Source organism: Xiphophorus maculatus, chromosome 23 (genome assembly GCF_002775205.1).
Source record: "Xiphophorus maculatus strain JP 163 A chromosome 23, X_maculatus-5.0-male, whole genome shotgun sequence".
Lineage (NCBI taxonomy): Eukaryota > Metazoa > Chordata > Actinopteri > Cyprinodontiformes > Poeciliidae > Xiphophorus > Xiphophorus maculatus.
In genome coordinates, this window is record NC_036465.1 from 22,708,570 (window position 1) to 22,735,881 (window position 27,312).

The 27,312-nt window shown below is 46.3% G+C and overlaps 1 protein-coding gene across 1 annotated transcript; it reads right to left on the reverse strand.

Moving 5' to 3' along the window:
- LOC102228004 (gamma-aminobutyric acid receptor subunit pi-like) lies at positions 1-27,071 on the reverse strand. Its single transcript, XM_005795531.2, has 10 exons — positions 26,741-27,071; positions 24,807-24,888; positions 24,617-24,729; positions 24,457-24,524; positions 24,163-24,380; positions 5,046-5,128; positions 4,740-4,877; positions 4,485-4,637; positions 1,282-1,475; positions 1-1,168 (listed from the first exon to the last, which is right to left on the reverse strand). Exons 2-10 carry the CDS (start codon positions 24,857-24,859, stop codon positions 836-838), a joined length of 1,353 nt encoding a protein of 450 aa, XP_005795588.1. The 5' UTR covers positions 24,860-24,888; positions 26,741-27,071; the 3' UTR covers positions 1-835.
- Between the last annotated feature and the right edge of the window lie 241 nt (positions 27,072-27,312).

The following is a 27,312-nucleotide window of genomic DNA, read 5'->3' on the forward strand; positions in this document are numbered from 1 at the left end:
TTTGTACCTGTGGCACATCTAAAAACTGCAGGACTGCGGCCCTCGAGGCCTGGAGTTTGAGACCCCTGTGTTAGAGGTTGTGAAACACTAACGACCGGGACAGCAGGATTTCAAACAGACAGCCAAAATTATAATGAAATGGTTCGGCCTTTATAAATCCAACTCCGAGTCTCGTGAGAGACCTGAAAAATTATGTTCCACGTCACTCTTTTAACACTTATGCTGGTTTGCCAATAAAAGCAGGGCAAAAAAAAAAGTCAGTCCCTCGATGTGCAAATCCAATAGAGAGATAAATACTTGGAGTAATAATTGTGCTCAAAAGTGGTTCTACAAAGTATTGATCAAGAGGGGCTGAATACACACAGATGCAAAGCATTTGGTAAAATATTTACCTTCAATCAGGGTTTTATTTCCCACAGCTGTGCAGCTCATTTGACTGGTATGTCACACGAAATCCCAACAAAACAGTGAAGTTTGTGGTTGTAGCCTACGACTTTGAAAGGTTTAGTCAGTATGAATACTTTTGAAAGCACTGTGACACTCATGGTTTTTAATCATCGAGCCCTCATGCTTAAACTGTGCAGAGCCGTTCATTTACTTGCAATTAACACCAACTTTTTTTTTTTTTTTTTTTAGCAGAAAGCACAGTCCTGACTAACTGCTTCTTATTATTTGCAGCCCCCTAAATCAGGTTTTATCTGGGTGCTGCAGAAAAAAAAAAAAAAAAAAAAAAGTTTCATCAGACATGTCCAGGTCCAGCCGCTGGCTAACGAGGAGGTAGGACGGCTTCGGGGCAGTGGCGCGATCTATGCTGCAGCCTGCTGCTAATCAGCACTCAGAGAAAGAGATAATAGAGCCAATACAGGATATTGACAAAGAGGAACGCTGTGGGGAAAGCGGTACGGGCGTGGCGATCGATGTTGTGTGGATTTTCCACAATGAAGACAGCGGCTGCTCTGCGTGAGGCGTCTTTCACAGACGACAAGCCGCAGCCCTGACTCTGCGCTTTTTCCGTGGAAGCCGCGGGGTTCTTGGTGTCGCTCTTCGCTGGCTCCTCAGCCGGCCCCTCTGCAGTGGTGCCCACCTCTACGGACCGGTTCGGTTGGCTGGAGTTGACGATTGGCACCAGGCCGTTTCCATTGGACTCGGCAAACTCCCTCAAAAGCTCCTTGAAGGACACACACACACACACACACGCACACACACAAACAGACGGATGCTTTAATGCAGTCATAGTCAACATCTATGACTCCATTTTATGGCCTGGTTCACGTTTCTTACTCTGTGTAGATCCTCGATGGTTTGATGCTGCATTGTGTAAAAATGAGCACAGGCATATTCCAACAGGGCACCGAAGATGAAGGTGAAGCAGATGCCCAAGTAAACATCTATGGCCTTTATGAAGCAGTTAGCATTTGGCAGGGATGTGCGGGCCCCCATCATGAGAGTGGTCATGGTCAGGACGGTGGTCACTCCTGCAGGGGCAAATCAAAGTGTGATTTTGAGCAGAACAATATTTCAATCGATTTCCAGTCAGTTTACTTTAAGAAGAAAGTTTTCTGCTCCCAGGTGCTTAATGCGGTTCCAATGCTCTCTTTAACCGTGATGTTTGTCCAAGTTATACTAACTCATTTGGCTCAAGACTTGTCAATTTCTTTTATTTTTGTAATTGTTTTAAGGATTTCCTGCAGCACATATCTGTCTCTGCATCTGTATTTAGATCAAATCCAGACTAGTGGATCGTTGACACTAAATCTCAAGGACTGAGAGCAGAACTTGTAAAACCTTTGCTTTGCTTTACAAGATGTTAAAAATTTTTTTTACTGTAGTTTAAGGAACACTTTTTAACAGATTAATCCCACGACCTTTCTTTTTTAATAATCCAATTTCAGTATGTTTTACAAAGAGATCACTGATGGAGAACCATAAAAATAATCACCGGCTTCCATGTAAATAACCCCTCACTGCAAATGTGACAAGAGTTTGAAAGTGGATCAACGTATTTGTAAGATTGAAGTTATTAAAATAAGCAGACATCTCTGAGCAGTTATTAGTTTTCAGCTGCCAGGACCAATAAATCTGGATTTCTGCTCAGTGAAGATGCTAAGAGAGTCATCTACTGCTAGTAAGAATTATGCAGCCTATAACTTTTAACTAGCACTGCACTTTAAATAATCAATTTGCTTTTTATCAAAACTCAGTTTTTTCCCTCAAACGTGTTAAGCTCCATCCAAATCTCTTTGTCTCATCCTTTGAAAAAAAAAAGTAATATAAAGTGCCTGAACTAATACAACGCATGAAAAACATATATATCTGAATCGATGTTTGTTTGTTTTTTGTTTACTTCTAATGAAGTGAATGTGAAGAAATTTAACCTGGGCAAGAAAACTGTGTTGAGTCTTATGCAATGTGGTTTGGTTTGTAAGACTATCCATCACAACTGAAGATTGGTTCATAATTTATGTTCAGCTATGACATAAAACTAAATATTAAAGAAGTGACATTTGAAACTAAAAATGTTAAAATTGACAAAATTGTTCATTTCAGCCAATCAAACATTTTACTAATCAGACGTATTTTAAATTACATGCCTGCAATGGGGAGCCAAAAGTCTACCAACACCATCAGGCAAGCAGTGTGAGCAAAACGTTTCTTTTTTTATTATTTTTTAAATAAAGCTAGAAGTACACATTATGGTGGGTTGGAACCTAATCTTTAAAAGTCCATAAACTGCAGAAGTTTTGGACTTTTGCTTTGAACATCACAAGTAAAAAGAGATAAATTAACAAAGCCCGTAGCCACGTTCTGACATAAAAATGCCTCAGTGAACACCCTCAGCTCTTTAGAAGTGAAACTGGCGAATATTCGATCCATTTCTGCTTTGCTGCTGCATCCAGCGAGGTCTGCCTACATACATTTAATGAGCAGTTCCACGTACCTCTGATTCAGCTAACAAGATCCCCTCAGCCACCGGTGCTGCGTTTAATACAACCACAACTGGCTTGTTTGGACTCAACACACAATATTTCTGGCAATTCTGTTGTTTCTCTGCACTTTTGAAGAGTATTTTAATGAACTACACATGGCTGGTTATGGTGCCTTGGTGCAGCTTACACTTCTGCTTTTCCACTGCTCTTAGATTCAACGGCAAATGCAACACTGCAGCCAGTGAGGTTACTGGAAATTTATAGCATGCTGATGAGTGATTTCTAAAGTATTGGGTTGGTTATAAGCAAAATTTCTTCTTTTTTTTCAGAATATTTAAACAGTCTTTTAGATTTTAGTTTTTAGTTGACAGATAAGACCTACCCAAATGTTCTGGAAGTAAACAAAAGTCCCAACATTTCAAAAAAGAGCAAAAACATTATTCCCCACAGTGACGCATCGCAACGATGCAGCAACCTGCTTTTCACTGGTAGCGTCCAGATTACAGAGATTTGAACAATCAATTGTAAAAGCAAGAATAAAGGTAAAGCAGTTTACCAATCAGCATAATTCCTACTGTTTGTGGAAACTTAAGAAAATTTGGGGAAAGCATTAAATTATCTCAACCCTATGTTGGATTCTGTAATACTTTTCTGACCTGTCGTAGATAGATGTCATAGTACCGTCAGGTAAGCAAGTGATGAAATCCTCAGACCAGTGAGTAACAATGTAATTTGTTCATATAAAAGGCATACAACCCTATGTCTGCTATGAGTACAAATCTGTACTTTCACATGAAACTTAAGTTTATTGCGTGCAAAACTACAACAGGTAAAGCTGCAGGTGGTGTGGATGAACCTCATCAGATGAAACTATACCGGTTCTCTCTTAATCCACCAGGAGTGGCGTAAACGTTCAAATTTAACATCGGGCTGTTGTGCAGTTTCATTCAACATGCATGTTCCTGTCCTTGTTTGCCAACAATCCAGCAGACTGACACTTGAAATGCCTTCGAAAACATTTTGCATTGCGGCACGGATGGTGTTTGGCAAAGAAAACAGGGACAATAATAATAGTCATCTGAAACAATGTAAATTTTTTAATAACTATGACCATGTTATTGTATAACATGGTCATAGTCATAGTGCAAACGCATATTTATGTGCTGCTTCAGTTTGAGTTGTTTAAAAGACTCTGATGGTAATTTTCTCCAGCAGAACCAGTTGACTGTAATCAAGCCAAAACAGAAGAAGGCTTAAAAAAAAGACACAATTACTGCAAACCAGACAATATTCAGATTTGATTTAGTGGGTAAATACCTGCTCAAGCTTATCATAGTTAAAGAAGAAAAGAAAGAAATCAAAAGATACTTTTGCGTTGCACTAACAATATGTTTCCAGTTGTGCACGTCTCCTGTCATGCAACGTAGCAGAAGTTTCCATTTTAATTTGACCATAATTAAATAAAAAAACAAAACAACAAGCCGGTGTCTTCCGAGGCTTGACTGGTACATGGCGTACATGGTGTACCAGAATCATAAAGAACAAAAAAATACTGACCGATGCACGTTCGGGCTGGCACAGATGATTGGCTGATCCAGAAAGAGACCCAGGAGAGAACCACAAGCAGAATGGAGGGGACATAGGTCTCCAAGATAAAGAACAAGACATTTCTGCGCAGGGAAAAATGCAGCACCAGCTTGGGGTAATGACCTGTTTAGAGACATAAAACAGCACAGCTCTCTAAACGCATAAAAGCGATGGATTGCGTTCACGTTGGACAACATCTTGGCTGCACATTACTCCACTCTGCACCTGTTTCGTACACAGCCTCCGTCACCGAGGTGTAGTAGCTCTCCACGCTGTACTGAGCCAGCCGCAAGGTGTCCAAACCCTTCACAGAATCGTTCCCTCTTGTCCAGTAGAACACCACGTCCTGTATGTTGTAGCCCCCTGACAATGCAGCACACGTGCTATTAGTACATGGTTATAGCATCAAATCTGCACAGCAACAAAGAGCTTAAAGTCTCTACACTGATGATGGAGATGTAAAGCTGCAGAGGTAATGGAAAGAAGACGAACACACACTTGACGGAGGGTGGGCGGAAAGAAAGTACTCACAGCTCTCCAGCTGCAGGGTGCACACCTGTTTGTCCATGGGGTATTTGGTCAGGTCCATGTTGCAGGCAATTGTAGCCGTGATGCTGTCGAGTTTTCAAAGCAAAAGTATATGTATATGTAACCCCTCAGGTTATATATATATCACTCTTTTCTCCCACATATATATATATATATATATATATATATATATATATATATATATATATATATATAAAAAGAGATTTTTTCCCCCCTCTTCCCAATAAGTCTTTCCTTCTTTTGTTGAGCACAAGACGGCAACAGATCAGCGAAAGCTAAGAACTATTTTTCTTCTGAGTGACAGTTAAAAAAACAAAACAAACAAAGGCCCCGATGTGATATGTCAGCAAATATTTTCACCGTTTGATGTTTTATTCACGTTTAACTCTCTGACTCTAACTGTGGAGGGTGAAGTTTCTTCCCCACAGCATGTAATGTCCGTGCTTAAAGGAAGTACTGCCACACTTATATCGTTATTTGGATTTTTCATGGTTTGTTTTGTCTTAATCACTGGTTTTATATCGTCATATTAGGATGTGCAATCATTATTGACAGGTGAGTAAAATCAGGTGATGACATCAGGGATGAGAAGGGAGGAGTTTATGTTGTGTGGAGTTATTTTTGAGTTTGCTGCACCCTGACACTCGGACGACGCTATAAAGTTGATGACCGGCGCTAAATGAAAGGCCAGGATCTTTGCGATGCCACTTTGGATATGTTGACTGAATGCAAATATGCAGATGGTCACAGTTTTCTGTAAATAATGTTTACTTCTGGAATAAACATGTGAGATTCAATGTGCTTAACTGTGTCTTCGCTGTCTTTTTTTTTTTAAATATTTTTTTTGAAGAGATGAATGGGACTTGAAGTTCCACAATAATATCACATATTGCATTCGCTATGTCTAACAAAGCAATAACAATAAAACTAACGTCTAAAACGTTTGCTGTGCACATGGTTTTCCATTTATAAATAAGAGAAGTGTGTTGTGCATTGCCACTCACCCTCCCCGAATCAATACTTTTTAAGGCAACCTTTCTCCAATTACAGCTGCGAGTGTTTAGACATACTGTATGTCTCTACCAGCTTTGCAAATCTAGACATTGAAATTCTGCCCTTTCTTTTTGCGAAAACAGCTCAATGTTAGCAGAAATGAATGTGAAAAGTTCTATGAATATCAACTATGAAGTCCTATCAAAGATTCTCATTTATATAAAAAGATACAGATCCCCGCCCCCGCCCCACAAAACAATTTGGTTTGCATTGAAATCATCCCGCTTTTGATCTGACTTTCTTATTAGGGCTGTTATTCAGCTGGGATATGAAGCTTCACCACAATTTCAAGTCTGCTGCTTCCTCCAGCAGGTTTTCTTCCATTTATTTACCCTTATTCATCACCCAGTCACAAAAATTATGAATAAAGATACACATAGAATATGTTGTCAAGAAAACTGGCATAGGGTGTGAGATCTTTCCGGGTGCATGCAGAAAAGGTGCATAGAGGCCTGAGAGAAAATAAGTAATCTTGTAGTTTGATTAAAAGCTAATTAAATTGAATATGAAGGAATAGTAAAATGAATACAAGTAATCACATAATAACCTTCTGAAATGTATTATCTGAAATGTGATCTGTAATGATTTCTGTAATGAATTAACTGTGGAAAGATTATGGTTGATGAATTATAATAAGTAAGAGATGTGATTGATTGTTAACTAAGGATCAAACTTGTGATGATGTGAAGTTGTAATCATTTGAAATTAATTCAAACAGGTTTAACAACAGATTTAATGTGTTTAATGAGCTATAATACATAATAGTGGGTTATAGAAAAAGAGAGGAATACAGCACAGTCCTGAAACAGGAAATGTCGCAAGCAGTTCTGAACAGATGGTCAGAGCGCACAGGATGGTTGGAGTGTTGAGTTTGGCTGAAGCAACGGAGAAAGGGGAAGTACGGGACTTTCCACCATGGTTAGCAGAAATAGATTGGGCAATGTGAGGACTTTTTCATGAGATACAGCAGATGTGGAGAAAGTCACGTAGGCCAAACCTCCCCATACACACACATGGTGGAGAGATGCATAAAAAGGGGCTGAGAAGAGGAACCAGCTGTTCCCAGTCCGACGGCGCAGAAGGAGAGACAACTTGCTGAAGCAGATTGAGCCACGGACCGCACTTCAGAACCACGGGGGAGCTCGGACTTCACACCGCCAAGAAAGGACTGGGTTCCATCGCCCCATCCCTGGTTCTTCATTCGATCGTCGGTCTCGTCTCAGCCCAGCAATTACAAACTCTGCAACAAGACTTGGAGGAAGGACAAAGCTCCCTCAGGGATGAGGAACTGGGTTTTGCAAAAGGATTCGGACCCGTTCTGCTTTGTTTCTTTTCTAACGAGGGTTTTTTCCACACAAGGCAAAGACCTCAACCAAGGATGCTAGAAATTCCTGTTGCCAAAGATCCACCATCGTCTGGGTATGAGTTGAATCTGCTCATTGAAATTCCATCTCAGAACTTGCGACTTTAGTCAGGGAAAAGAGGACAGGGTAGTAGGATTGTACATGTAAATTTTATTACACTGTTTTTAAATTATTTACGATTGATTATTGATTTGTATGTCGCATATCCCTGCTTAAGCTTGCTTAATAAATTTATACTATAAAATTCTAAAGAGGTTGGTGGACATTGGAATTAATAGAGTCATTTAATCTTCGTTCAGTTCTTTTAATTAAGGTAAAACTAATGTACATGATTCCAGTAAATAGGAGGCTTCATAATTTCCTTTGGTGAGAATAAATAATGACCCTGGGACTTACATCTAAGTCACTAAACATAATCTAGCCGGTTCCAAGTGCAAGTTATGATTTAGAAAGTGGGCTACCGTTAACAGAAGTGGTTATTGGAATTATGCAGCTGTGAGGGCTACTCAGCTGATTGTTTCTTAACTGTAAAGGGTCATAACTTCTGGATTGGAGGTAGTTAGAGCTAGACGAATCACTTTCGCCACCAGTTTAAATAGATTATCTCTTATAGAGTACTTTTAGGGTAATACCCAGGTCTCAGAGATTTTCCGGACCTGTTAGACAGAGAACTGGTCAGTAGGCAGCCCTGGGTAGTAGTGAGGAGTGGGCGGGGCTGACTATTGCAGGATAACCTTCATGGCGCCCAACGTGGGGCGGCGCACAACTGAGTAGGCGGGCCCCAAAGATACCAAGTCAGTAAAAACAGATGTGAGACTCTGAATAGCTCACTTGGGTTACTAACTCTTGGGGAAAAGAGTTAGTGGTGACTGATAAGGCCATCAGTCACAACCCTCGCAGTAACTGTATAGCATACAGGTGAGGGAAAGCTTCTACTGAGGATAGAATGACCAGATCCAGACAGTGAAGCCAGTAGCCAACACAGCCTGGACCCATCCCTACTCGAAAGCGCAAAGAGAGGCTTTGGGGGATAGGCGACTCGAAGACAAAGACAACTATGAGCGAAGAAGAAGGAGGGGAACTGGATCCCCTGCAAAAGCCAGCAATGGGACAAGGGGCAAGCGACACCAGCCGGGACTGGAGGAGTCATCAATCCCGTCTTTCCCAATCCACTATAACACGACTTCCTACAAAGTTAATATTACTCGGTGATGGATTGGAATCCTGGACTGAAATAAATAAGAAGATGTTCTTTGGATCTCACTACGCCACCGGTAAAGACATGGCTCAGGAATTAATGGAGATCCTAGTGAGGAATCACATATACTACTGCACCCAGCTCAACCATGGCCACCGCCTGGGGGTCGTCAGATGCCCGGTGAAGGTTGCTAAGAAGGCGGAGGTTGGGGAGTGGCTGGAATGGTTCGCTAGACTCCTTGAAAGATGGACAGATGGTAAGCTGCGGACTGTCTACAGCCCCTCCGAAAAGTATGACAGCATAGTAAAAACAGCTACACTGGCAGCGGGCATCGACGGAATCCTGGTGAACCCTCTCGTTAGAGGAGTGCGCCAATATAAAGAGTATACTGAGGTCATGCAGAGACTTTCAACCTACAAAGAAGGCAAGGAAAAGGAGCAAGCCCTCGAAGAGGCAGAGTCGGAGGTGGCTGAGGCCCCATCCCGACTGCCCAGCAGAACCACGACACCGACTCGCCAGCAGAAGCAACCTCCGAGGGATCTGATAGACCTGACGGGCGGCAGCGACGACAACGGCGGCGGTGACAGCAGCGACGACAACGATGGAGGTCCCTCAGCTTCACCGGGTCCATCGCGGAACGAGGACATCCCACCTGCACCGGCCAATGAGGAAGACCCCGAGGGACCACTCGTCGGCGGTTTCACCGAGGAGCAACTGGAGCAAGAGGCCAGGGACTGGTCCCCTCGACAAAGTCAGGGGCCCGGGTTTCATCCCCGAGTCCACAGCACGGAGAGGAGGCATCTACTACCACCTTCGAAGACCCCAGCGGCCAGCAGTTCCGACGAGGACGAGGAGGAATCGGACGAGGAGCAGCGGGGCCCCGGTCGCCCTAAGAAGAAGACTCAGAAATCGGACACCTGGAGGATGGCCCGAGAATTAGCCGAACTACCACCGGGGGCCAGCAACGTTAGGCTGCAGACCGGCCTCCGGGTTTATCAGGTTATTGGAAGAATATGGGATCTTGAAGGTGACGGACTGATTGTGTTCACCAATGACAAATACAAGATCCACAATCGAAAGTTCAGACACAGCCTTGAGGACCAAGCAGGGCAAAATTACAAAATGGATTCAAAATTGCTAGAAGCCACCTGTAGCCCAAAAACAAGGGGAGAAGTAGTCTTGATGAACGGCTATAGTCTCCCTTATGGAGCTGTAATCCTAGTCCCGATTGACGTCTACCGAAAAGGAGAGAGTTTGGAGGAATATCGGAAGAAGATGTGGCATGGACTCGAGCGGGGCCTGACGGCGGCCAGCAACGAATGCATGAGAAGAGTGATAGTGAGTGTACAGGGACTGAGATCGCCAGATCTGCCAAGGGACACCGCCAGATCAATAGCGGAGAACGGAGTGGTGAATATAGCCAAGACCAACAGTCATTTCTTTGTGTTCAAAGAAGTGGTGGTGGTGGTTGACCCCCGTCTGCATCGACTCCGCACTGAGCAAGGGGTGAAATTGGCAGCTGAGATGGAGGAGCAATGCCGCATTAGCCATCCATCGCAAGAAATCAAGAAATATCCCTTAAAAATTCCCCAAAGTGAGGTTTTAAACACCACCCAGATAGGAAAAGCCAAGGCCGTGCAGCCACCCAGGATAAAGATAAAGGAGACACCTGTTGAACCAGGGTTCTCCGCAGCAAAGTACGTTAAGGAGTTCTCGTTTGAAGAGAGCCGCAGTGAACTGAAAAAACCCAATGCGGGAAAAGTCAAGAATGAGCAGCCGACGGTCCCGGAAGAAGAAGGACCGATGAAACCAGCCAAGATTCGACCGCTGAACTCCCCCAGGAGAGAACCTCTTCGACAACAGCAGTATGAGGACATCAGTGACTCGGAGGACGAAGAGGAGCAACCGGAGATCGAACATCCTGGAGAAGAAGAAGAGGAGAGCGATCACGGCAGCGTCTTCTCCGACCCAAAGCAACTACCGGCCGAGCACAGGACACTCCGAACAGGACAGCACCGGGGTAAGAAGAAAGAAATAGAAACCTTTGACATCGAAGGATCTTCTGAGAGACTGGCAAGAGACGTGACCTGGGGTCCCGTGCAGGCTAAGGACGGACGGCGTACGTATGTACCAGAAGTCGGCCAAACCGAGTACCAGATCCCGGCAGGATGGGCCAGCAGATTGGGAGACCGGGTGCGGCTCGAGGTGGAAGCGACAATCGGAGAATGGGCTAACATCCTGATGACACCATCCTGCTCCACTCTGACAGCACACTATTCCCTGACTACCAACTTCAGGAATGCATACATTGGAATTATGTATGATGTGATGCTGCGACGACTGAAAAAAGCCGCCTTCAAATACTCCAGGGAGGCTCGACAGAAGCTGGACGAAGTGTCGGCTGATGAAGAGGAACCCCAGGCGACGTCTTCGGAGCCAGGACCACAGATCCCGGTGAGGCCACCAGGGGCGTTGGCTCAGCTACCTGCCGCTAATACGGGACAGGATGCTTACGCCGAGTTGAAGAATCTAAGGCTGGTAATTAGGAGTAAAAACGCAGACGAAAACAATGAGGAGTATCTAAAAGATGTTTGGCCAACTGTGTTGTCTACCACCAACCACGAGGGAGCCAAAAAGTTGTGGCTGACCAGCGTGACCTCGGACCCGATGGTTGGAACAGATTCAGCACAGAGCAACTATGAAAGGCTGGTGTTGGAGGACATGGATGATGAAGAGTCCCAGGTGAAGAGAGCCAGAGGACGGCTGGACAAGGGAAGCCGGTTGGAACCGCTGTGGCACACACTTAAGCAGACCGTTTCCCCTGCGAGATATGTGAAAGTACTGCGCGAGGTGACAAAAGGACGCAGGGGAGAGATCGTGTTCGTGAAGTTGCCAGTGAGAAGTACGACGGTCGCTCAGATGGATGTAGCGGTGCAGGGATTCGACCTGGAACAACAGTACTACGAGGACAAAAGGAAGAAGGAGGCTAGCCAACCGGCAAAGCCACCTGGAAGGGTTAACATCAGACAACCAGCCAACTTCCAGGGTAGACCGTTCCAGCAAGGAGCACCGCCATCCAACTTCCAGAGCAGACCGTTTCAACAAGGAACACCGCCATCCAACTTCCGGAACCGGCCGTTCCAGCAGAAACCACCAGGACCGCAAGGGAAACCGACCAACCCTCCGGCTTCATCAAACCAGCCAGGAAAAGGTCAGTTCCTGACAGATGAGGAGTATAGGAAATTGAGCCAAGAAGAGAGGACGGCCCTCCGTGAGTCCCGTAAAGCCGGGGCCGGAGGGTCACCAAAGTAATGGCGTCCAGGTCGCGGGTCGTTTTAGAAAATGCCTACTGGGAAGGGGACGAAATCTATGCTAAAGTGGAAGGAGTGCCCTACCTAGTGGACACCGGAGCGGAGGTGTCGATGACCCGCAAAGACCTAAAAACAGCAGGACACCTGAAGGTTCAGTTTGCCAATGGAAAAATAGAAGAAATGCCATATGGGACCTGGAAAGGAGTAGTGTGGGTGAAAGGTCCCTACAATCTCCTCACAGTAAAAGACTTAGACGAACTCAGTAAAAAGAAAAGCACACATCGCCGACTGGAGCGAAGGCTGACAAGCTTGAAAGCAAGATTGGTGAAAGTCGGCCCAACACAAACAGGATCAGAGAAGCAAGACTGGTACAAACCGGTCGACATACCAACGGTGACAGAACAGAAACTTGAAGAGAGTGACTTCTCCCCGGCTGGGAAAGAGAAGCTACGTGAAATCATCGCTACAGCACAGGTAGCACGGTTCAAAAATGATTGTGGAGATTTGGGCCCAAAGTTTGTTCATCACATCGAAGGTGGGGTTCATCCACCTGTTCGGCAGTACCCGCTGAACCCAGGAGCAGTCGAGGAGATGGACAAAATCGTGAAGGAACTGGGCGCCCTAGAGATCATCAGAGAGGAGCTCAACCCGATCACCAACAGCCCCATCCAGGCGGTGAAGAAACCTGAATCGGCTGGAGGGGGTTGGAGGCCAGTTATCAACTTCAAGGCCCTGAATCGAAGAACAATAGCAAACCGAGCCAGTTTGATCAATCCACAAGGAGCGTTGAAAACTCTTCGAGTCAAAAAGTTCAAGTCCTGCATCGACCTAGCCAATGGATTTTTCTCTCTACGCCTCGCTAGACAGTCGCAAGGTAAAACTGCATTCACTCACAAAGGCAAAAGCTATGTGTGGCAAAGGTTACCCCAGGGGTACAAGAACTCCCCAAATGTGTTCCAGTCAGCAGTGATGGAAGTACTGGGGGACGTAGGTGCTACTGTGTACATTGATGATGTTTTTATTGCTGATGACACAGAGGAAGAACACCTAGAGAGGCTACGAAAGGTGATTGAAAATCTCACCAAAGCAGGTTTGAAGCTAAACCTCAAGAAATGTCAATTTGGACAGTTCCAAGTGAATTATCTGGGTTTCCAAGTCACGTCGGACTTGGGACTCTCGGATGGGTACAGAGAAAAGCTGACGAACATTCAACCACCACAGTCAGAAAATGATTTGCAGAAAATATTGGGACTGTGCAACTATGTCAGAGACCATGTACCCAACTATCAGAAGTATGCCAAACCTTTGTACCACTGCCTGAGGAAAAATGAGGACGATGAGAAAGACGGAAAAAGACCCTGGGTTTGGACAGCAGCTAATCAACAGAACCTAGAGGAACTGAGAAGGGCCATTCAAGCAGCTGTGAGATTGGAGCCAAGGAGTTTGTCAGAAAGACTGGTGGCAGAGATCAGCTGCGAGAATGACGATGCCATGATCAAAGTGAGTAACGAAAATGGAGGCTTGGTTACCCTGTGGAGTTACACCCTAACTTCTGTTGAAAAGAAATACCCGCAGGAAGAGAAAGAGCTAGCGGTGTTAGCCCGCTATTGGGGTGTGCTGAAAGATTTAGCACAAGGACAACCAGTCAAAGTCATCACACAAAGCCAAGTTCACAAGTACCTAAGGAAAGGAACTGTGGAAAGTACTAAAGCAACCAATACTCGGTGGGGAAGATGGGAGGACATCTTGCTGGACCCGGAGCTTGAAATTGGGCCAGCACAACCTACCAGTAAGAAAAAACCACAAGAAACACCTGAGAAGCCAGGACAACCGGAATGGACAATCTACACCGATGGATCCAGAAAGGGGTCCGACCAGTCGGCATACTGGGGATTTATTCTGAAGCAGGACGGCAAAGAGAAATGCCGCCAGAAAGGAAAGGCCCCGGGTAGTGCTCAAGCCGGAGAAGTGACGGCAGTACTGGAAGGATTGCTGGAGCTGGTGAAAAGGAAAATCAAAAGTGCCAGGTTAGTAACCGACAGTTACTACTGCGCTCAGGCTCTCAGAGAGGACTTGGCCATTTGGGAAGAAAATGGTTTCGAGACAGCAAAGGGCAAGCCAGTGGCACACAAAGATTTGTGGAAAAAGATTGCTGAGCTGAAGCTGCAGTTGGAAATAGAAGTGCAGCACCAAAGAGCACACACGCATGAGGGAGCTCATTGGCGTGGGAATGATGAAGTGGACTGTTATGTCCAACAAAGGAAGATCGTCTTTGTCGGTACCGAGAAGTGGGACAGAACTCCCAAAGGACGGGAGGTCCCAGAAGAATACGTGGTCAAGGTCGTGCGGAGCGTGCATGAGGCCCTTGGACATGCAGGCGTGCGACCTACCCGTAAGGAACTGGAGGAGCAAGACCTTTGGATCCCAGTGAAACAAGTCCAACGCGTGCTAAGGGACTGTGAAGTGTGTGGTCAATACAACGCAGGTCGCCGAGGGCAGCGGATGGATGGGTTGTCCATCAAAAGCACAGTCCCCTGGGGCTCAGTCTGCATGGATGTTGCAGGACCCATGGGGATAATAGGAAGGAGAGGTGAGAAGTACCTCTTAGTGCTGGTGGATTCCATGTCGGGGTTTGTAACTACAAAAGCAGCCAGGAAAGCAAACGGCAATAGCGTTGTCGGCATGCTGGAACAAGTATGCAGTGCCCTGGGAATCCCGAAAGAGCTGCGCACGGACAATGGGACTCATTTCCGTAATTCGCAGGTTGACCAGTGGTGTCAGAAGTATGGAGTAATGCGAGTTTACTCGCCACCCTACACCCCACAAGCTAACGGAGTGGTGGAACGAGCCATAGGGTTAGTGAAAAGCTGGATAGCTAAAAATGCTAACACCAACAGTTGGAGCACCCAAGCGGTGGAAATAGGGCAGGCCCTGAACGACAGAAGCAGAGCCGAAAGACCCGCCCCTGCGATGGAACTCAACCAACGGCCGTTCACCACGAAGGAAGTGGGGCGGGGCTCCAGCGACAAAAAGGAGAAGCTGACGCCCAGAGTGCCATTCCGAGAGGGACAGCGCGTGTGGGTCAAAGCAAGAGAGCAACCTGTACATGCAGCAGTAAAACCCAAGTTTGAGACAACTGACATCGTCAAGAGAGTACTGGATAGGAACACAGTATTGCTGGAAAGAAAAGGGATCCAAGGAGTCGAGCAGCTCAAGCCGGTTCCTGACTAAAGCGAAACAGAAGCCGGTGAAATGGCCAGTGAATCATGTACTATTCCACCCTATCTCGGACTGGCCACCGTGAAAGGGGTGGTTGTAATTAGAAGAACGCCTTCAGGGATTTGGGCAGGACGAGCCCTGAAGAAATTGGATTGGGCCAAAAATGGAGTCCTGTCGGAGGACAGAGAGATGCTGGTTTGGAGGAAAGCTAAAAGCGGCTGCCCGGTTTGTTTAGCCGACCACCATCTTCCCATTATCTGGGAAGGACCGGGCCGTGAGAAGCCAAGACACCAGGAGGCTACCGCAGAGATGCTACAACACCTTCGCGTCTCCCCAGTCACGGTATTGAACAACACAGTCTGTGGGAACTGCCGAGTGGGTTACCTGCCCCGGCTTAAGTTGGAAACCCAATGGGGGTGGCTCCAGGAAAAACCAAGAACTTGTTATTGCACGTGGGACGGAGATGAGCTACACCACTGCCCTGTGTGCGAGGAACAGCTGAAGAGTGGAGAGGTAACACTGACAGGCGAAGCTGAAGGGTGGCAAGTGACAAGATTTTACAGCTCGCTGCGATATTACAGAACCTATGGGCAAGTGCAGCCGAACTATGGGAGCTCCATACCGATAATATTACCAGGACCTTCCGCCCCTCCGAACACTCCAGAGGAACTGGACCCATGGGTGTGGAAGAGGGAAGAAGGGCCCCATGATGTCCTGTGGGATTCTGTTCAGGCCGCCTGGCCATATGACGCTGCTAGAGCATCCCTGTCGTGTCCACCATTGAATGCCAACCACTCTCCTGTGGTCTTCCGGGTACATCGGCCTCATGCATACCAACCATCAGCTGAGGAGCTAAGTGCACTCCCAGATGACGCCCGAGAGCAAGCCGTTAACGGTGGGTGGACAGGCCCCTGGGAACTAACCACCTGGGCACATCTAATTTTGGAGGTCATCAATGACTGCACGATACCCATAGTGGATCTGCCGGATGTACCAAGAGAAGATGGGGTGCGCAGCTCGGATATGTATTACTACACCACAGAGGTGGAAGGATGGGGCAGCAATGCGGTGAGACCAAAAGAGAAGTCTTGCCTGTACTGGGTGACAGCGGAATCCCAGTTTCGGGATGGAGTTTTGCAACACCCAGGAGGCGTGGCTCACAGGGCGAGTACGCCCTCTGATCCTAGCACCTCCTGTCATGTCCAGCTGTCAGTGCGCATGATCACCGTCCCCTATAAAGGGATCTACTCAGTCGGAGCAGCCATCAAAGTGGTACCAGACGAGCAGACTCACGCCACCGTGTCCAGTACGGAGCCGGAGCCTCCCAAGAAGAAATCCAAAACTCACGACTGGCAGAAGCTCGCCTCAGCATTTCCATGGAGAAAAACAAACCAAGACTGATGGACGCACCGGAAGGAGGAAAACGAGTCGTCGAGTCTGCAGGTCAGCAAAAAACCAAAAAACGAAAGGGGAGACAGTGTTTTGTGACTAGATTGTTCAAAGTGGGGGTTGGAGTCTCATCGGGACTATCAGACAGAGGCCCGTTTTTAAAACTCCCTACCACCTCCATTCTACTAGATATGCCGAGAGAAGATTTCACTGTTTCCAATCCGCTCACTGAGGCCTATTTTCTTAAGTATCTCATATATCTCCGACCCACCAATTTCCAAAACGTAAAAGAGGTGGGGGAAAGTGAAGAATACACGACGCCCCCTGCCATGAAGCCACATTTATTTATCCCTACCGCACCGCCCGCTTGGAAAGGAAGAGGATCCGACAACACGGTTAATGTTGCATCAATCTCACCTATGTGCCCAAGATCTCTGCCCTGGATTTTTAATACAGTGTATCTCAGGGTATGGGGGATCGAACTACGGATTAGGTGGGGTCCCCATTATCTTGAACCACTGCAAGGACTGTATTGTGAAATTTCACTTAATGACATGATGATTTGGACCACTTCACCAAGTATGGCGAAAACCATAGTAAGGAGGGAAATAAATCCTGAATGTTATATATTTAATAACACCAGGCTTCCATTAAAATTGGAAATAGACAGGGTCTACCCCAATCCACCACACCAGAGGATTTTTACTCCGTCAACCTGGGGGTACCGCACTAGACTAACTCTGCATGGACAATCATTGTACACCTATATCTCAGTACCTGCCCCAATAGGGTACAAACACGAATCCTGGCAAGACCAGGCGCTGAAAAATGGAACCGCCCCAGGCCCATTCCCTAGGCCGGACTACTGGAGGGTGTTCCACTGGAAGTGGGTGTGGAGGGGGTTGGAGCCTGATTTACCCTACCCCTCTCCCATATATACAGCCCTGCAGCAGAGAAGGGCCACCAGACGGGTTGGAAAGAACCCTGCCAACCAAGGCCACCTCAACTCTTTGAGAAAAATCTGTACAGCGCCTGATACAGCGGATCCCAGAGAAGCACTAATCTGGCCAGGATGGATGCTATCGGCATGAGGCGCCGACCTACAGACCCGGAGTTGCTGGATGTTACATCGGAATCAGACAGCTCTACTGACACCGACGACGACTCGGAAATCTCTAACGAACCCTTGCTACGGAAAACGACTACGATAACCAGAAAAACCCTATGCCTGAAAGGGCTGCTAACGCTTCTTGCCCTGCTGTTTGCTGCTGCTGTTCTTGCTACTATCTTCTACTTCATCGGAGTTGGACCGTGGTATCTTACGCATACAAGGGTCACCTATGGACATTCTAAGTACGCTAACTTCAATTGTTGGAATACAAGCACTACGGCTATTTTTGTACCATGGAACAACGACACATCTGTCCAGAACCGAACCGGGCTGTTCGCCAAAGACAACGGGAAAAAGTACGTGGAGCGCCGAGCCTTCGGATTGAACGACTCCACTCTGGACGACCTTCTGAATCGCACCTGGGAGATCTACAACTATGACTTCCTCGAAACTGGAGTGCTCTGCTGGATACGGGTTCTGCGACACAAAGAACGACGGACCGTCAGATGCAACTGGATTCACCCGGACCGAGGTATGCCAGAATGGCATTGCAACATGGCTTGTCGATCGCTGCTATTGATGCCAAGTCAAGGGTACTGGGATACCGAAGTAGTATACCCAGCCCCACACAGGTCCTCAGGCTGTCGGGCCTGGCTTCCACGAGGGGAGTTTTGGGGAGATATCCACCTGAACTGCAGAAAGGATGACATCATCCCAACAGCACCGACGGGCAACTGGACCTATCGAAATGCCTCCCGAGGTAATCTTCCAGTCAATACAACGATGCTGCCTACATCAGCCAATTTGACCAACATGACGGCTTTCCTGATCAGACAAGGACCTAGACGGTTTATGTATGATGAGGAGCAAAAGCACTGTTATAGACACCACTTTAGTTGGTTAAATCCTTGCCTCTGGAATAAGTTTGTGCAATGTGCAGGACAGAATTACATAGTTACAGCCATAGAGGAATACTGGGCCGATTTGTGGCACTCTACACGCACAGTCCGCACAGAAGTTGAAACCTGGCTGAACAACTCATTCCCATGGACATACATAGCCAAAGACCAGACGTTCTTTATGGGAGACTTCCCGGAGGGAACGGTTCGCTCTCATACTGGTTTGGAGGAGCTACACATTGCCAATTTGCGTACACAACCCCTTCCAACTCCTGATGACCTTCTGCAAGCTCCTAAAAACGACTTTGCAAAAATTGACAAATGTGTCGCCAAAAGAATTTTTGAGAGCCTTAATGACACCTGTTGGAGGAAAACCCACTCATCGCCACGTTGTGACCTCTGGCAAACTGGGAACGCTATTTACTCCACCTGGAGGTACAACTGCCCTGATCCTGACAAAGCACCTACTGCTAAGTGGGCTTTGCGGGCCTGGTATGAAGATTACACTCGAAATTGGGAATACGAGTGGTGGGGACTCCAACAAGATGAGTTCGAAGCTTGGGTAACACCATGCCTCACGGAATCAACAAACTACTGGGTTAAGTACCAGTACATCGCCACGGTTTATTCGAAAGACCGCATGATTTGGCCTGGGGTTTTTTGGAGACCTGACAGTTATGTCAACCCGAGACCTTGGCGCATGACCTGTAGAAACACACCGAGACGGGTCCTCGAATGCACAATCAGTTTGGCCAGAAGACCCTGCCAAACCGTTCGAGGTTGGGAAAGCTACTGCGAGGAACATTATGCAGAGGAGTATGACACTCACTCTTCTGAGGTTACTTGGCGGAAAATCAATGGCACGTGGCGGAGGGCCATAGTGAGCGGACGGACATGCACCGACGCAATCCTAGGATATCATCTCCAGAAGCGCAAGAGCATTCTTGGACTACCCGTTCCGTTCATTCCAAATCCCCTTATAGCCATCGCCGAAGGACATGCTTTTCGGAAAAGTCTGTGTGAAGGGAACATCGACTCAGGGTTTGACTGGGTAGGACCCAACCTGTTGTATTCCAATCTCACCTGCTCCACCACTATGGAGCATTGGCAGCAATGTGGAGAAGGCTCTAATAAACATGACTGTTTCTGGTATGAGACTATGGGAGCAACTTTGGTGGCCGTCGCTACCGAGGTTGTGGAAGAAATTGCTCATGTGGTGGAAGAAGGCCTCAACATTGTTGAACAGTGGCTGCTAGACGCTCTTAGCGTTCTATGGCCATATCTCTTAGGTCTCCTGGGCGTCGCCGTAGCAATACTCATCGGCAAAATCGTCTTGGAGGCGTGGCTGAAAGCACTTTGTCGTTGCAAAAAGAGGAACTACCAGCCCCTCCCCCCTAAGGAGGAGCCTACTTCTGCATAAGAGACGGCTGCCGTGTGCCTGCAAGCCATTCAACCGTCACCGCAGCTGCCGACAGGAACTGATCCAGAGCGACCATCATCTCACATCATGGAAAACAACTCTTCGACCAACTCATCAAATCCCAACTCACTTTTTGCACCGATTCAAGTGAGTACCATTGAGCACTTAGGGATTACCCTGGCCTGGGTAGTCTTCTGCCACACCGGTCCTTGGCCCAAGGGACATCCTATGAGGATCTTCGTCGCGCTACAAGGATATGCCAAGCTTATCCTCCGTCCAATCATTCTCCACAGATGGGGGTTGGCTTCGTCCCTCTTTGCCTGTTACTTGATGGGCCGTACTCGCATCAATTGGCGCAGGGGCGTTGTGGTCTGCCTGTGGCTCATCACCGATACCGCAGCCCTGATACTGGAATTGGTCCTGGGGGGCGCACAAGCTACACGAACCGCCCCATTTAAGATTCTCACAGCCATTCTAGAAGGGCTTTTCGCAGTATCTATCCTCATCTACTTAGCGCGCCAGGCCTTGGCTATCAAGGGTCGAGGACGGCGAATTTGGATGCAAAAGTGGGTAATTCTGGCTCTTTGGGCAACGGTTTGGGGGATCCTGGTGGTCCTCTACTGGCTTCATGAGACCTCGGACCTCGCCATTGTTGTATGGCTGATGACCTACGCGGCAATATTCCATGATTCAGCTCATGTCTATGATCGAGGTGAACCAGCACCAGATCATGACATTTCGGCTCCTGTGATTAATTCACCTTGGCTCGCAAAACAAGCCGGCACACGGGCTTAAAACCAGCCTACTCTCTCAGCTTTCGCTTTAGCATTTTCGTCATTGTAAGTACATGTAGTTAATCAATAACCACTGATCATGAAGTTACCTGGGTTGCTGTTTCTCCTCAGGCATCAACCTGCTGTGTGGGATGTGGGATCACCGCAGAATCCTATGGATTCATTTGGGTGGCATCGTCCGCCCGCTGGTGTCACAAATGCGTGAGCAGCCATTTTAATGATGTAACGGCAATTCTCTGCGCCACAGGGCTGGAGGATTTGCCCTACATAGCGGATTCCACATCTAGATCCCTGGAACGGGTGCACAAAATCGTGTGGACCTCTGCATTTGGCCTAGCCGACGACGACTTCCCAGCATCTCCATTGTATACGGGGCTACGGCTGCCCGTAATTCATAAGTTATGGGAACACCAACTTACTCGGCAATGCCTCCCAACTTTACATCTGTTGGATGGCCGAGTTGTGGCGGTGGGCGACTATCTTCCGCCTACACGTCCCGTGTCTCCGGATTTGTTTATCGACGTCGGATGCCAAGCCAGCAGTGCGACTACCGAGAGAGGTACCCAAACTGAGAACCTCAGTTCATCTCCCCAAGCATGCCAGACTGAGGACATCCTTTCCCCTTCATCTCCATCACCAAGTGATATGGATTTCCAGGATCTGCTGGCAGAGTTGGACGGCTACTGCAACAATCCATCAACGCTGCCAGACTTCGGCATGGACTTGCCTTCGCCTCTGCCGCCTCCGCTGGAACGTTCCACCCTTTCCGTCTCAGGTGACTCTACACTTGACAACGACTTGGGCGCAGAACGCTGGCTTTCTCCGCCATCCAATCTGTCGGAGTATGCGGTTGTGGATTCCTGGACACCTTCATTGTCTCCGGTTACCTGCTATGAGCGGGACATCCTCACTATCACTTGTGATGATGGACTTGATCTCTTTTGACTTTGGACTCTGTGTTTTCTGCGAAGCACCGTCCGATCTCATGGAGGGGGTGTCAAGAAAACTGGCATAGGGTGTGAGATCTTTCCGGGTGCATGCAGAAAAGGTGCATAGAGGCCTGAGAGAAAATAAGTAATCTTGTAGTTTGATTAAAAGCTAATTAAATTGAATATGAAGGAATAGTAAAATGAATACAAGTAATCACATAATAACCTTCTGAAATGTATTATCTGAAATGTGATCTGTAATGATTTCTGTAATGAATTAACTGTGGAAAGATTATGGTTGATGAATTATAATAAGTAAGAGATGTGATTGATTGTTAACTAAGGATCAAACTTGTGATGATGTGAAGTTGTAATCATTTGAAATTAATTCAAACAGGTTTAACAACAGATTTAATGTGTTTAATGAGCTATAATACATAATAGTGGGTTATAGAAAAAGAGAGGAATACAGCACAGTCCTGAAACAGGAAATGTCGCAAGCAGTTCTGAACAGATGGTCAGAGCGCACAGGATGGTTGGAGTGTTGAGTTTGGCTGAAGCAACGGAGAAAGGGGAAGTACGGGACTTTCCACCATGGTTAGCAGAAATAGATTGGGCAATGTGAGGACTTTTTCATGAGATACAGCAGATGTGGAGAAAGTCACGTAGGCCAAACCTCCCCATACACACACATGGTGGAGAGATGCATAAAAAGGGGCTGAGAAGAGGAACCAGCTGTTCCCAGTCCGACGGCGCAGAAGGAGAGACAACTTGCTGAAGCAGATTGAGCCACGGACCGCACTTCAGAACCACGGGGGAGCTCGGACTTCACACCGCCAAGAAAGGACTGGGTTCCATCGCCCCATCCCTGGTTCTTCATTCGATCGTCGGTCTCGTCTCAGCCCAGCAATTACAAACTCTGCAACAAGACTTGGAGGAAGGACAAAGCTCCCTCAGGGATGAGGAACTGGGTTTTGCAAAAGGATTCGGACCCGTTCTGCTTTGTTTCTTTTCTAACGAGGGTTTTTTCCACACAAGGCAAAGACCTCAACCAAGGATGCTAGAAATTCCTGTTGCCAAAGATCCACCATCGTCTGGGTATGAGTTGAATCTGCTCATTGAAATTCCATCTCAGAACTTGCGACTTTAGTCAGGGAAAAGAGGACAGGGTAGTAGGATTGTACATGTAAATTTTATTACACTGTTTTTAAATTATTTACGATTGATTATTGATTTGTATGTCGCATATCCCTGCTTAAGCTTGCTTAATAAATTTATACTATAAAATTCTAAAGAGGTTGGTGGACATTGGAATTAATAGAGTCATTTAATCTTCGTTCAGTTCTTTTAATTAAGGTAAAACTAATGTACATGATTCCAGTAAATAGGAGGCTTCATAATTTCCTTTGGTGAGAATAAATAATGACCCTGGGACTTACATCTAAGTCACTAAACATAATCTAGCCGGTTCCAAGTGCAAGTTATGATTTAGAAAGTGGGCTACCGTTAACAGAAGTGGTTATTGGAATTATGCAGCTGTGAGGGCTACTCAGCTGATTGTTTCTTAACTGTAAAGGGTCATAACTTCTGGATTGGAGGTAGTTAGAGCTAGACGAATCACTTTCGCCACCAGTTTAAATAGATTATCTCTTATAGAGTACTTTTAGGGTAATACCCAGGTCTCAGAGATTTTCCGGACCTGTTAGACAGAGAACTGGTCAGTAGGCAGCCCTGGGTAGTAGTGAGGAGTGGGCGGGGCTGACTATTGCAGGATAACCTTCAATGTTTGTCTGAAAAGTGTGGCATGTACATATATTCAACCCCCTTGACTCTTCTACCCATAATTAAAATCCAAAGCAAAGGACTCTTATCCTGTAAGACTCGTAAATGTATAGCTGATGTCTCGGCATGAAAGTTTGCTATCTGATGCCTAAATCATGTTTAACTCTAAGTCTTGATAATCTATCTTCCTAAAAATCCCTTAGCAACACAGTAAACATTCAGTCGAAGCATTTTGCACATTCGAGGGCAGCTTCCTGACTCATGTTCAAAGCGAGTTGCCACCGTCCATGTTGACATTCATGAATCACTGTCTGTCTTAATTCAGCCAGAAGAAGGATGAATCTAAACATAATGCAAACCTGCTCTTTTTTTCTTCTTCTTCTTCTTCTTCTATTAAGCTTTGGAGTCAAAACAAAGCCGGGTGACGAAACAGATTAAATGTCAAGACACATTTTCATAGATGCCAAGGACATGACAAATCCCAGCAATTTCAGGGACACTAGGCATTCAGAAATGAAGTGTCACTCCCTTAAGGTTCATGACTGGATGGTGATGCATCAGTGATTCCTTCCTGTTTTGAGTAGGACCTGAGGCCAGAGCACGGCTGATTGCAGGAAAGGTGCAACGTACCGGAGTGCGTAAAGAACGGTGCCGTTGCTGAAGATGCGGATGAGGCGGTTCTCCACCGTCACGTCGTGGAGGAAGGAGCGCTTTGAGTCCGGGATGAAGGTGTCCGGGATCCAAAGCAACGACACCAGCCGCCCATCCACGCTCACGCTCTCGTTCCCGGGAAACACCAGCCTGGAGTCGCGCCACCGCTGACGGAGAAAGATGGTCGCTGTGTAGTCCTGACAGGATGGCATCAAGAAGAATTTATTTATTAAGCCCAGTTGCTAAAGAAGAACAAAACGGAGTTTGGTGTACCATATTTATTTCAGAGATGGCATCAATGCTGGCGATATCCAGACTCATTCCAATCTCCACAGGACCTTCTGTTGTAAATAAAGCCAAGAAATGTGGTCAAAATCCAATCAGCAAACACAAAAACTGAAGAAAAAAAAAGTATTCTCAGTCTTTTGATTACCGTTGAAATTAGGCCTTAGGTAGCGGTTGTATCCCTTCATGAGTCTCTGAATGGTGGGCTGAAGCTGAGAGCCGTTCCATTCACCCCAGTGGTTGTTAGGGAACATGCAACCACTGAGGGGGGAGAGAAAAGGCCAGTCAATGAGAAATGGACAATAAGAGTGATTCCGTTTCAACACCAGTTCGCTCACCCCTGTGTGACGGTAAGGCAGATGAGGAGAAGCTCATTCAGCTGGAAAGTCATTGCGGATCAACAGACGGAGGTCGACAGCACTGTTCAGGTAATGTGAGAAAAGGAGTGAAAAGCGCATACACATAATTCTCTTTCTATAAAAGTTTTGTGCTCCTTGAACATTTTTATGTTTTGTCATGTTACAATCAGAATCTCCAAGTAGGATTTCAGGTGATAGATCAAGTGGGAAGTGGAAGAAAAAAAACAACTTTAAATCTGAAAAGTGAGCTGTGTGTTTTGTTTCAGCCCCTTCGCGTCAAATGTCTGTAGAATGGCTTTTGCTGCAATTTCAGCGGAAGGATTTTTTTCCCCTTCTGAAACATTCCCACAGCATGACGAAGTCATCACCATATCTCATGATGGGAATGATGTGCAGTTAGTTTTACACCGAACTATGTACGCCAAAATGTTACATTCTGGTTTCATCTGCTCATAGTACCTTCCTCTACATGTTGGTTGCGTTTTCCACATGGCGACTCACCAACTTCATGCATTACCTCTTAGTAGTTAATGCTTCACTTCCTTATTTGTTTGATTTGTTGAGTGAATTACATAAAAGTAAAACATTACAGTACCATTCTTTTATGTCTACTAACTTCTATGTATTCTTTAGATAAATCTGGCAAGTTTTAGATTTTCAACTTCGGTGTGTCAGTTTGTCAAAGATAAACTTACAGCAGTAAATGGTTTTAGATCAATTTCTTTAACTTTTTAGTTTTCTAGTTGACTTTTGTTAGAATCTTAAAGGCACTTTTATTTTCAACTTAAACCACCTACAAAGGTTTTACAGTGAAGTCATCCTGTTGACAAATTCCTCCACCTTATCCACCGATCTCTCTAGGATTTGCAGATGTACGATTGTGTGACGAATCCAAAACTGGGGATTTCCTTTTACAGTCCAAACATTACATTATTGGTTGCTTATCCTTTTAGGGGTATTCCAGTGCAGGGAGCTACTGTAAATACAAGCCTTTCTTTTCAAAAATTTCTTTTGAACATTGAAGCTTGCGGTATACCGTGACAAATATGAAAAAGTTCAAGTCGTGCGAAGACTTCACAAGCCATTCTCCTTCGCACCACAGCACAGGATGGCACAGCTTCACCATTGGACGGCAGCATCTGACAGGAACGTGGTTACGCACCTCAGGGGAAATCTGCAGCTCAAGAGTCATTCCAGTGCCTTGGAGTGCTTTGTCTCCACCAACAAATGCACAGGAATGTGGTATTGATCCTGGTCAACACCGTTGCGTCAGCAGCTGCTCCATTTTGCACACTTAATGACGCAAAGACCACTGAGCAGATATGTGTCCACCTGTACATTTACGTGTTTTAGCTGAAGTTTCCACGTGAAAGAGTGCGCCTTGGTTTGTCGATTTGTGTTGTCACGGCCTCATGGTTTATTCACACTGCATTACCGACAACTAATCACAGCACTAACTCACTGTGGAGTCCTTGTTGTCACCGGTTGAAACGCCCCCCTTCCTCTCCAGCCCCCTGCAGATTAATCTTACTGGCACTAATAGGAAGCAGCGCTCTGATGTCTTGCTGTTGTTCAAAATTATGCAAATCCATGTTTCGGCTACCAAAGCAAAAACATCTTGCAGATGAGTTGCATTGTGGCACATTCACTAATTGACCATGGACACATGAGCACAAATGATTGTCCCTGCTCTTGGCCAAATTGAAAGTTAAGGGTGGAAATTAGTAGGAATTATGGCAAATGTCCTCATTCATTATAGCTTTATTTGAGTCTTTCCCTAAACATTAAATTTTTATTGCTTATTTTTCCCATAATTTGCTGTTCATAAACCCCCAAATTATTTGGCATCTTTAAATGTTATCCCTTACAGCATGTCAACACAGCTTTATTCCTCATTTAAAAGTTGCCCTTACCTGCTTTGACGTTTGCCCACCTATCTTGTGGCTTTTCTTCTTTCACTCTATCCCCTCTGCAGCCTTATCCTTTGTTCCCGCCGTAGTCTCCCGCCCCTCTTTGTGTCCCACGTGTCAAGTCGTCCTCTGCTCTCAGTTAGTTCTGAATAAATCCCCGCGTTTCTTCGGCAGACCACAGCTGCATCCTACGCCCCGATGCACGAGCCGCGGCTGGTTGTTTTACTGTTTGTGCAACTCCCACCACCTCTCTGCACAGCCGTATCCATCTCCCCACTGAGCCCTGTGTGCGCACACCCCTCCCTCTATCTTCCAGTCTTCATCCCTCTTCCACTTTACTCTCCTCAGCATCACATCTGAGCTGCAGCTGCTCCTACCGTCTCTCCCCCTACACACTCAGTCCTTTGCATAGATATTCCCTCTGAGGGCATTCCTAAGCATATAACAACCTAAAATTAAAATAAAAAAAAAGCAAAACGTCAAATAAAATATGAGTTCGTTTTTAGATCTCTACCTTAGTACTTTTCTCAAAATCACACTCTGTGTTTCACTGGTCCTCTGACCTTTGGTGGTAG